At 46.1% G+C, this 12,602-nt stretch overlaps 1 protein-coding gene across 3 annotated transcripts in view; it reads right to left on the reverse strand.

Moving 5' to 3' along the window:
- Positions 1 to 12,602, reverse strand: part of Adamts9 (ADAM metallopeptidase with thrombospondin type 1 motif 9) — a 167,950-nt gene that overhangs the window by 21,759 nt on the left and 133,589 nt on the right. For all 3 annotated transcript variants that reach the window (XM_042273682.2, XM_042273685.2, XM_006972558.4), the window contains 5 exons: positions 3,165 to 3,359; positions 2,120 to 2,252; positions 1,455 to 1,549; positions 1,253 to 1,347; positions 1,027 to 1,160 (listed from right to left, as the gene is read on the reverse strand). In XM_042273682.2, the coding sequence (XP_042129616.1) occupies positions 1,027 to 1,160; positions 1,253 to 1,347; positions 1,455 to 1,549; positions 2,120 to 2,252; positions 3,165 to 3,359 (652 nt within the window). The remainder of the gene's footprint in view (positions 1 to 1,026; positions 1,161 to 1,252; positions 1,348 to 1,454; positions 1,550 to 2,119; positions 2,253 to 3,164; positions 3,360 to 12,602) is intronic.

The raw sequence follows: 12,602 nt of genomic DNA on the forward strand, positions 1-12,602 counted from the left end.
GAGGGGTTATATAAGGGCAACTTATTCATGGCCCCACCACTAAAGAAAATGTGTCACCCTCCCTTAGCAAATTAACTGCAACTTAATTGCCTATTGGTCCTCAGTGGATTAGGGTTTAAAGGCAAGGTTGCTCAGGAGACAGGGTCACGAGCCCCACCCTGATGAACTAAACCTGGGGCATTTTTCTCAACAAAGAAACCACAGAACTAGTGCATCTAACCCTAATCGGTATAGCTGACAGCAAATAAAAAAATATCTCAGTACAAATCACACTTAAATCTAACTCAAGAAGAAACCAGGGTAATATTATGGGTGCAATGTTAATAAGAAAAATTTTAATTCTTCATTATTTCTGTTCTTCCTCTATTCAAGAGAACGTGTTGAGATATTTTCACTGTCTTTACCAGCTCTAATGATTAATGTGCCCAGCAGAAACAGAGTGCTGGCCAGAGTATGAGATCAGGCCATGGGCAGGCTTGTTAGGGAAGGGAATTCTGGAGCCATTTTTCTTCCAGAAATCAACAATCAGATAAAATTAGTTTTCTGCCTCTGTGTGCACGTGCTCTGTGCTGGGGAGAGCCAACTGGAGGGGATGTGTCTTACAAATGACTTTGCTACTGCTTCCTAGCTGCTCTTCCTTCTCCTCCAGAAGCTTCTTTCCTGCTCTATTCCTTTCCCTGGGTAGACACCCAGTGGCTAACCCCTTCACATCCTCAAGGTCTGGTCCCAAGGCCATGCCAACACACACTGGTGAAACTTCCATGAGCAAATACTTATCTCTTTCCTTCCCTCACTCAATATAAACCCGACAGAGACCTGATCTATGCCAGCCACACTCCAGGCACCGGAAGTCAGCACTGAACATAAAGGACAAATCCTTGCCCTGTGAAACACATGGCAGGGCTGCCACTGCTGGACTGTGGTCACCCTGTGTGACCTCCCTTCTATATCTACCCGCTCACGGGACCTGTGTCCCCCGAGCGGAGGGGAGGCATGCGCTTCCGCAGGATGCTTCCCTGAACTTACTTATGATCTGCATGCTGGTCAGGTCGATTCGAATTTTCTGGAAACTGGAAAAGCCAGCAGCTGTGTAATCCTTCCGGCAATGACAGTCGTCTCGTCGGCTCCCGTTGTAGGGACATTCTGTCGGGTTGTGCAGCCTAAGCAATGGAGAGAGCACTGTGGTAAGAACGGGTGCGTTTTCTCTAGGGGCTTCCAGGCACCGAAGCTCCTCTGGGACTCGGCCTCTTACCTGTGCCCGTAAACTTCGGAGAAATTCTCGGAGTCACCATGGGCCAGCGTCACGTACTCCTTGGGATAGTCAGAATGCATCCCTGCACAGAATACCTACAAGATACACGAGGAAGAATCCAACAGAGGCACTCAGAAGGAGTGATGAGTGCAGAGATGATGGTGAAAACAGTCTGCACACAGTGGCTGACCTCCACACTCACCTTTAGGGGCTTCCCTCTAACGATCAGGAAGTACTCTCCGTCTACACTGGCGCTGTTGAGTCTTTTTACCTCCTTGCAGTTCTGGGGAAGCTCACCTAGGAAACACACATCATAGAAATGGGTGCAGTCGTCTCAGATGTTTGGTATCTACCAATAGAATACATCACACTGTCTGCACGAACTGGCCAAGGGTAGATTAAAGAGAGAGGGAGACTGGTGGGGAGAAAGGGACAAGGAGACAGAGGTAGTCCAGTCCGTACAGTGCTTGCCAGGCAAACACGAAGACTTGAGTTTGATGCCCCAGAACTCACACAAAAAAGCTGGCTGGGAATGTGCGTTGTGGAATCTCCAGAACTGGGGAGGTGGAGACAGGGGCATGATGAAGAGCCATCAGCAAGAAGCCTGGCCAACCAGTGAGCTCTAGGTTGAGTGAGCAACTTAGTCTCCACAGTTAAGGTGGAGAGAAAGAGCACTTGAGATCAATCTCCTGCCTCCAAAAGTTGGAGCATGAAAGTGCAGGCCCCTCCTACCTCCCCCCTCCCCCCATGAATCCACCCTACAACACACAGAGAATTACCACATTTCTAAAGAGGACAGACAAATAGACAAACAGAGACGCTTTGTTCTCCATGACAGACAGAGAAGGCGTCAGTGGAGCCACTTACAATTATAAACGTTGTGACAGGTTTTGTGTTCTTCCGGCTTGAGATCGGTGGGACACAGGTGGCTGGGTTGGTCTTCATTGGTTAAGCACTGCACAGATCTATGCATGACTCCCACGCCACAGGACACTGAGCACTGGAAGGCAAAGAGGAGTCAATGGGTGGCTCTTGAACCTGGGAGGTGTAAGCATCATGACACAAAGCTTGGAGCCCTGGGCTGTGTGACAAACAGCTGGCATTTGTTGATTTCTTACCATGACTAGCTGTCGTGTTAAGCTTCATATATATATATATATATATATATATATATATATATATATATATATATACACACACAAACATTTCTACATAAATCCTTTATACACATGTGTCCCTGTATGTAGTTATACACCCACTTTCCCCCATTTAAACTGCCTACTAATCCTGTGAGATCGCACCACAACTACTTTATTTTTTAACAGATGGAAGATCTGGGCTCATATGTGAAGGAAATTTGTTCAAGGTCCTTGTGAAGTTGGGATTGAGATCCTAATGACTTTCATCATATCACACACTTTCCCCCTGAGAGCTTCGTAGCCCAAAGCCAGAAGACTGTGATTTTTCCAAACAGACTTAATTTAGAATATTCTGCTTTGTGTCCTGAGCAAACAAAGTTCTCCCTGCAAAGGCAGACAGTAGAATCCTCCACAAGGGAAGCAGCCAAAATGCTTCCTGGGCAGCTCTTAGGAGAGGCCAGATTCTAAAGGCTAACTGGAAAAAAGGGTGTTTAAAGACGTAGGGAAAATAGCAAAATGTAACATAAAATTGACCGCAATCATCTAGGTGCTTTTTATACATTAACTCAAATTGTCTTCATAGAAATCCATTTTTACAAATGAAGAAACCGAGGCACACAACCGGACAACTTGTGTTTTCCTGGGAGGAGGCAAAGTGAGCCTCAGCTGTTTGGATGTAGATTGCCCATTCTCCTCCCATCCGCCAGGCCACGTTGGAGGGGGTGCAGAGAAGGCTTGAGATTTCAGAGCTGACAAGCCAGCCTCCTACTTACACTGCCCCAGTTACCAACTCTCCAGGTGGCTGAGACAGGACAGTCCCTCAGGTAGCAGGGCTGGACGCTTGGCGGCTGCGTGCCCGGGCAGTTCACCGTGGTTTGGTAGCTGTATTCGTAATTCTCCTTGCCGGTGTAAATCTCACTGCAGGAGACCAGCCTTTGCCTGTAGCCCTTTCCACAGGTCACTGAGCACTGAGGAGAGAGGGGTCAAGAGGGGATGTTCCAGAGGTTTCCTGTGGCCGCCGCAGAAAGCCCCCACCCTCCACACCGAGTTTACCCTGCTGTTGGAAGCTCTGTTTATTTATCTGTTGAAGCCTTCATCTCAGGCCACAGCAGGCTCTGTCAGGCACTCCCCAAACTGGGGCTCCCCCAGGCAGGCATCTCACACCCCTTCTTTGTCTGGGGCTCCCAGAGACGGACAGAGATACTCGTATGCCATCAAACTGCCCCTTCCTCGACCTCTAAGACCATGCCAGTAACCCATTGAATGTGGAGAGGACCAGGGGCCCGCGGCCAGCCTGTGAGTGGCAGAGTGCAATGCAAATACTTTCCCAGGAGACTTCGGAGTCCCCCCATTCAGTCTCCTGCTCTCTGTGGTGCTCTGCTTGTGGACAGTCACCTTCCCCCAATTTCCTCCTCTCTTCTCTCCTTCACTATGTACTCTGGCCACCAAGTCACCTTTCTGCTTTCTTTCTAAATTATGTCATCATGTGATTCTTTTCTGGTAAGTGTATGGCAAAAGACGCAGCAACAACAAAAAGAAAATGACAGACCAACAGCCCAGATGGAAACAGACATAGAAATTAATAAAATACGCGCAAGTGAAGTTCTTGAACGCATCAAAAGTATCACTTGTCATGGTCGCCTTGGCTTCATTCCAGAGATGCAGAGGTGGCTTACCATACGCAGACCCATAAATGCAATACATCATAGTAAATAGACTCAAAGACAGAAACCACGTGACCTTCTCGGTAGATGTAGAAAAAGCCATTGACGTAAATCCAACATCCATTCATGATAAAAGCCACAGAGAGTCTGTGAGCTGAGGGAACACACTCCCACACAATGAAAGCTACACAACAAGCCTACAGACAAACATACTCAGCAGAGAAACTCAAAGCATTTCCTCCAAGATCAGAAAAAAGAAGAGGTTGTCTATTCTCTGCACTCGGTAGAATGCTGGTGAGTTAGACTAACAAGATAAAAGAGAGATAAATAGGAAAAGAAGAAGTAAGAACATCGCTATTTGCAGACAATATGATTCTATACATAAAAAAAAAAAACAAACTCCAAAGATTCCTCCAGAAAGCTCTCACAGCTGATAAACACGTCCAGCAAAACTGCAGGATGCATGATTAACATATAAAAATCAGTAGCCTTCCTGTCTACTAATGACACACGTGGAAAAAGAAACCAGGAAAACAATCTCATTGGCAAGAGCCTAAAAAAAAAAAAAAGAAAAGAAAAGAAAGAAAGAAAGAAAAAGAAAAAAACCCAACTCTGAAATAAATCTAAACAAGGCAGCAAAAGATCTCCACGATGGAACTTGAAAGTATGGAAAGAGTAAACAGAGGAAGATGCCAGAAGATGGAAAAACCTCTTATGGATTGGGTTAATAGTGTGAAAATAGCCATCCCACTAAAAGCAATCTACAGAGTCAGTGCAGGCCCCATCAAAATTCCAATGTCATCCAAAATTCCAGTGTCATCCAAAATTCACATGGAAGCACCAATGAGCCAAAGCAATCCTTAGACAAAAGAATAATGCTGGAGGCATCATCATGTCCGACTTCAAGTTATGCTAGAGGGCTACAGTAATAAGATCAGCATTGTGCTGCCATGAAAACAAATCTACCTGGATCAATTAAATAGATAACAGCGGTGGTTCTCAACCTTCCTAATGCTGTGGCCCTTTAATACAGTTCTTCATATTGTGGTGACCCCAACCATAAAATTATTTTTATTGCCACTTCATAACTGTAATTTTGCTACTATTATGAATTATAATGTAAAAACATCTGATATTCAGGATATCTGATAACATGACCACAAAGGGGTCATGATCCATGGGTTGAGAACAGCTGGAATATAGGATTTATATATAATCCACACAGCTATAGCAACCAGATCTTTGATAAAGATGCCAAAAATACACACTGGCAATACAGCAGCCTGTTCCGAAGATGGTATTGAGAAAACAGGATTTCAGCAGGTTAGATGAATGAAACTAGACCCCCATCATTCACCACACAAAATCAACTCCAAATATCACAAAGATCTTAAATGTAAGACCCCAAACTCTGCAATTAATAGAGAAAAAATTAGAAAAAACACTCCCAGGTATAGACTTAGATGAAGACTTTCTGACCATGAGTCCAGTCACTCAGAAAATAAGTCTAACAATGAGACCTCATGAAATTAAAACACTGTATAGCAAAGGAAACAGTTAATTGGATTAAGAGACAGCCTGTGAAGTGGGAAGAAAATAACTATACATCTGGTAGAGGATTGCTATAAAGACTATATGAAGAATTCAAAAAATTAAACATACAAAAAAATCTAATTAAAAAATAAACTCTGTGGGGCCAACCTGATCTGGATGGCCAGCGCTGCCACCTGGATCCATGGAGATGTCCTGGCATGGGCTGCCACCTAGGACCATGTCTGGGTCCATGGCCCTGCAGTGCCAGGGTCTGGGGTGGTGGCCGTGGCTCCTGTTGCCACCAAGGGCTCTGTGGATGCCTGGAGTATAGTCAGCCACTTGGGACCATGTTGGTGTCTCGGGGGAGGGGGGGGGAATGCTGCGTCTGGGCCGTGATAATATGGGTGGCCTGTGCTGCCACCAGGGCTGGAGGGTCATATATGGGTTTGTAGTCTTTTTTTTTTTAAGATTTATTTATTTATTTATTTATTTATTTATTTATTTATTTATTTATTTATTTATTTATTTATTTATTTATTATGTATACAGGAGAGGATGCCAGATCTCATTACAGATGGGTGTGAGTCACCATGTGGGTGCTGGGAATTGGACTCAGGACCTCTGGAAGAGCAGTCAGTGCTCTTAACCTCTGAGCCATCTCTCCAGGCCCCTGGGTTTGTAGTCTTGCTGCAGCTGGAATCTGTGATGTTCATGGCCCATGTTAGCACAGGGGCCACTGGCACCATGCTGTACTGAGCCAGCACCGCCCTTCACTGACCCTAGGATGGCTGGCCTTGCTCCTCATTGGATGCTGCAGCAGGCAAGCTGGCCCTACCCCTCAGGAGAGAATGTGCTTCTCCCACCCGCACTCAGGAAAAATAGCCCCACCCCTCACCACAGACTCGCACCTCCCATAGGCAGCACACTAGAGCTGACCCTATGGTCAGGGATGCAGGTGAGCGGACCCTGAGGGTGTGAGAGCAGGAGAGCTGACCCAGCCCTCCCTCATCTGCCATGTGGTGGCATGAGTGAGAAAGATGTCCCCCCTCCCTAACCTATTACCACCTGCAGGTGAGTGAGCTGGCCCCAGGGTCACAAGAGTGAGAGAACTAGCTCTGACCCTCACCAGCTGCAAGACACAGGAGAGCAGGCCCTGCACCTTGCCTGGGCAGCACATTACAGCTGACCCTGTTGTGTGTGTGTGTGGGGGGGGGCACACAAGTGAGCCAGCCCTGAGGACATGAGAGCAGGAGAGCTGCCCCCTGCCCCCCCACCCCCATATTCCTCCTACAGCAATCAGAAGAGAGGGTCATGTCATGCATCTTGCCTGGGCAAAACAGATCTGGCCCTGGTGATATGAATGCAGGGGACCCAGAGCTGAGGACCTGAGAGCGGGAGAATTGGCCCTGCTCCTTACTGTACTCTGCACTGGGTGAGCTAGCTGAGGCAGTGCTGGAGAGCCCGCCTGAGTAGTGACAATGAGGGAGAGCTGGCAGGCTGGCCAACCCAGCTACCACCCAGGCCCAGAACCAGGGCTATGAGTCAGCCCACCCCAGCATCCAGAGAATCTATGAACTGTCGGAGCAGGTGAAGGGGACGAACCCACAGATTCAAAAGAGGCAGGATCTCCATAACACAGGACAGCAACAGGATATCCAGGAAGAGCCCTAGTGAGGGCCCATAATCAGTAGTGTAGCAGAAACCAGAGGCCTTGAGCCAGACCAATGACTCATGGTAATGAACATTTGCAAGTAAAGATGAATGGACTAAAGCGTAAACTGTTTGAATCAACGGACCACATTACAGCTTCCACAGTAAGATTTTTGTTTGTTTGTTTGCTTTTGTTTTTTGTTTTAGTTTTTTTATTTTTTAAGTTTGGTTTCGATTGGTGTGGCGGGGGGGGGGGGGGGGGGCAGGTTGCAAGGGCAGAGGGCAGATTCGAGGAGACAGGGAGATAAGTGGGATAGGAATGCATGGTGTGAAATCCACAAAGAATCAATTAAAGTTAAAAAAAATGGGCTCTGGATCTGAACAGAGAATTCTCAAAATAAAAAAATATTAACAGCTAGTAAAGATTTAAAAAGTGTTCAATATCATTTTCCACCAGAGAGATGTGTATTAAAAGTTTTTGAGATTTCCTCTCTCCATGTCAAAATTCTTATTGTAATGTGACCAATTAGCAACAAATGCTGGCAAGGGTATAGAGAATGGGAACACCTTACTTACTGTGGGGAAGTAAACTGATGCCGCTACTATGGAAATCAATGTAGACATTTCCCCAAAACCAAAGCTAGTACTACCACATAGCTCAGATAATGCTGCTCTGGAAGGACACCCAGGACTCTATCCTATCACCCAGAGGACTCTGCCCTATCACCCAGAGACTTACATGCTCATGTTTATTGCTATTCTAGTCACAATAGGTAGGAATGGAATCAGCTTAGTTGTCTGTCAACTGAATGATGGATAATGAAGATGCGGGGCAGGGCTGGAAAGACAGCTTCTTGATTAGATTCATGCATGGATCTTGCAGAGGACATGAGCTTGATTCTCAACACCCACACCAGGCTGCTCACAACCATCTGTAACTCCACCTCCAGGGTATCTGACATCCTCTTTTGGTCTCATCGAGAGCTACACTCAGGTGAACAGCTCCCCCATGGACATGTACATATACACATAATTAAAAATGAAAAATAAAATCTTTAAGAAAATATAGTACACATTTACAATGGAAATTAATCCAGCCATTAATAAACATGAAATTATTAATTCTTCAGGAAAATGGATGGAATTGGAAAACATTCTATTAAGTGAGTTAATCCAGACTTAAAAAGACAAATATTGCATGTCGTCTTTCATATGCAAGTCCTAGCTGCTAATTTTTATATATGCATGTTTCTGTGGGAATGAGTATGTGTAGAAGCCAGGAAACTAGAAAGAGACCATGGGGCGGGGACATGGTGTCAAGAGTAGGACAGGGGAGGGTAATAGTATGCAGGAAATCAGAAGGAAGCATCCTGGGGACGGAATGCTTTAAGAGACAAGGGTGAGCAGAGGGGCAATGAAAACTAAGGTTATGTGAAAAAGGTACAAGGAAACATGGTAATCTAATTAAAAAGAAAACCTAAAAGTAAAAGTTTTCAAAACAGAATCCTGAATAGATGAGAAAAGCTGACCCTATGAACTAGAGATAACAAAAATGAAAATCTCAGTGATGGGGTGGGCGACCTCCCAGTGAGTCATTGGTCAGGGTATATTTTTCAAGAGGCCCCAAATAATACAGGCGATTGCTGCTGTGGTTGGTTGCCCACCATAATTGGATGGTAAGACCCTATTGACTAAAGACACCATACATTTTGGCTGCAAGACCTAAAGAAACAGAGCTGGAAGCTTTCTCCCTCTTTTCACAGTGATGGAACGTGCTCTGCAGGTTACGGCTGGGGAGAACTGTCAACAACAGTTTTACTTATACACTACCAACTTGCCACTTGGGCACTGGTGGACATGGCATGCTCATCAATTGCCTCCTAAACAATTGCATTTATGTCCGCAGTTTAGTGCCGCCCTCAGCTCTGGGAAGAGATGCTTCTTTTGGGGTAGGCAGTAGTAATTAGACTCATAACTGGTCAAAGTGCTGAAAATAAGAAACTGTTGGGTGCTCAGCCATAAATCAGACATCCCATTACCCCTTCCAAGGTTCAGGGAAGATTGCAGAAGAGAGGGCAGGACAGAAAAAATGTAAGAGCCAGAGGATGAGGTAGAGTTCCACAGAATGCTGGAACCTTCTGGGCATGGCATGGTATAGCACTCTTGAATGCACAGTAGCTGTGATGACTTGTATTAGAGCTAAATAAGATTGAGCCAGTCGGGGCTGGAGAGATGGCTCAACGGTTAAGAGCACTTTCTGATAGGCGGGAGAAGTAGATTGAAGCCACTGGCTGCTCTTCTAGAAGACCCAGGTCCAATTTCCAGCACCCACATGGCAGCTCACAACTGTCTGTAAGTTCAGTTCTTCAGGATCTGACACCTTCACACCAATGCATATAAAATAAAGTTAAAATCAATTATTAAAAAAAAAAGATTGAGTCAGTCAACATTTGGTTATGGAGGGGTGGGGAGCTCATGAGTCCCACCCTTCTCTGAGGATCTGTATGAAATTAATGGTTGCTGGGAGAGAGAGAAACATTTTCTTCAGCGGGGTAGCCTACCACTTATAAGTATAAATAACTTCTCATCCATGCTTCTTTTTTTTTTTTTTTTTCTGGAGCTGAGGACCGAACCCAGGGCCTTGCGCTTGCTAGGCAAGCGCTCTACCACTGAACTAAATCCCCTCATCCATGCTTCTTTAAGCAACTCTAATGAAACTATAATCACACACACACACACACACACACACACACACACACACACACACACACACACACGGAGGACTAATAGGAAAGATAAGGGGATCAGTGGGACTAGGAGAGGACAAGAGAGGATACGGAAATGAAATTATCACAATGAGGTCCACTTTAAATTTATAATTAACATATACTAATAGAAATAATAAAATAAAATGAAGTCACAATTCACGTCACTTGGATGACACTTCTAGGCAGTGTTGTGACCGAACACCCTTCTTTGTAAAGGCACCACACAAACACACAGTCGAGTCAGTCTTCTGACCCCTCCCTAGACGGTAGGGCATGAGAGGAGCTCCTGGAAACAGCATGTCACATGTATGTCATGGATTTTTTCAGGGTGAGGGTCCAATTTTCTTAATCCCCAAGGAGAACTGACAGTCACCATGTCTGCCTGTGTCTCATGCCCTGTTGCTTTAAGCTACTCCATTTTTTTTTTTTTTTCTTTAACCTTTCTGGGCTGGCCTTGAAGGAATCCTAGCAACAAGATAGAAGAAAGCCAGCCAGAGGCATGCTGAGCATCCCTGAGCCCTCCCTCCCAGCTGGCTGGAGAGCTGGAAACGTGCCACCCTTATTTCTTCCTTCTTTGACTGTTCCTGCTCGCATGCTGGAGGACCCAGCTGACTTCTGGCCAGGAGGCTTCAGACTACCCCAGTGTCTCAGTGCGGAGAGATGTTGACAAGCTCGGCCTAGCTGAGCTGTGGGTGTTCTAAAGGGTATGACCTCATGCCTTTATGGCCTCGGTCTGTACCGACTTCCTCAAGGCTGTATACTGGAGAAGGCAGATGCTGAGACCCGAGCCCTTACACACCAAAAGCAAAAGCAGCCTGCCAGCTATGTGTAGATTGTAGGAGACACACAGATGCTGATGAACCTGGGCCACAAACTGGGCCAGAAGCCTCCACGCCCTTGAAAAGCCTCCAAAACAGCTGGGTCAGTTGAAGGCAGTGCTTTGAAACAACTGATGGCTTTTCCAGCCCCGGGAGGCCAGGGTTTTGAAGCGTATGAGTGGTAGAGGCATTGTAAGTAGACTTCAAATGCTGTGGACTATGTGTACAGCTCTCCACAGGTAAAGTTTCCTGGTCTAACTTGAATGTAGAAACAAAGCAACACAAACACCCCCGTGCCTACCAGGACTGTATCTCAGACATGCTAGAGATGCACGCTTTCCTTACAGCCGCTCTTCGAATGTCTGTTCTAGGCCGTGCACACTCAAGAGGTGTGAATGCTGAGAATAACACCGAGAACTCTCCAGAAGCAAAGGTCCCAGAGTGAAGGACTACCTTGCAGTGCCTCTAGCATCTTCAAGCACAAGTTTCTAGAAGGCGTTCTGGGGCCAGCCTCTCCCTGCCTATGCCCTTGCAGACCCTGGTCCTGTGTCCTTGTGTTCGTGCCCAGACCTGTTTCCGACCCTTTGCTATAGACATACACGGGATTGCTTTCAGTCTGTAACGTACTCGAAAATCTATGCAAGTACGGAAAAACTATGTTCCAAAAGATGTTCTTTTAGGGCTGAGGAGATAACTCAGAGAGTAAAATACCTGCTGTGTAATTAAAAGGACTTGAGTTTGATTCCCAGAACCCACACAGAAGAAGCCAGAGGTGGTGGCATGCACATGTAATCCTAGCACTGTGGAGGGAGATGGGTGGATCCATGGGGTCTGCTGGCCAGCCAGCCTAGCCTACTTGATGTGTATATGATCGTGGGTACATGTGTAGCTGCCGAAGTTCAATGCTGGATGTTTTTTTCCATCACTGTCCGCCACTAATTTTGAGAGGTTTCTCGCTGAACCTTGAACTCGCTGATTGGCTAGGCTAGACGGCCAGTGGGATCGATCCATGGAGGATCCATCGATCCTGTCGCTGCCCACAAGCTCTGGAATCGCAGATGTGCGTCGGCATGCCTGGCTTTTTACATGAGAGCTGGGGATCTGAACTTCGCTTCTCACGTTCACACTGTAAGCGTTTCATCCACTAAGCTGTCTCCCCAGTCCTCCCACCCCCTTCACAGTTTAAAGGCTCTTCCTGCCGTCTGGAGTCATGTGGGACACGGCAGAGGAGAGTCCTTTACCTTGGAACTCTAGACCTCAGGTGTATAAGTGTGTGTTGTCGGCATGCCCAGTACACTGTACATCACTTTGTAATGACCCTGGCCTCCACCTACCAGGTACCGGAAGGACCCCTGTCCTAGCTGTGATGACCAGGCATGTCTCCTGACATTGACAAATGCCCCCCCAGAGGATGAAAATCAGTGTATAGGATGGGGAGACATGGTTAGGAAAGACTTTTTGGACCAATTTGAGTGCAGGTGTAGTTCAACACAGCAAATATATCTAGAAACAAACACTCATGTCATTCAGGCCTGCATGGAGAGATCCCATGTGAACACGTATGTTATCTACTGTCGTTATCACCTCTACTCTGAACCAACGTGCTTTCACTTTGAATCTCTGTTCTTTTGGGCAATGGCAATGATTTTGAAGTTTTAGATCTTTTAGCACTTTGGAACACTATGAGGTTTGAAGGTGAGGTGACCGTGCTGTTTTTAATACTGGCTTATTAATAACTAAAGGTGTCTATGTAGGCATTACCCTCAGGAGCCTATAAG

This window comes from Peromyscus maniculatus, chromosome 3 (genome assembly GCF_049852395.1).
Source record: "Peromyscus maniculatus bairdii isolate BWxNUB_F1_BW_parent chromosome 3, HU_Pman_BW_mat_3.1, whole genome shotgun sequence".
Taxonomy (NCBI): domain Eukaryota; kingdom Metazoa; phylum Chordata; class Mammalia; order Rodentia; family Cricetidae; genus Peromyscus; species Peromyscus maniculatus.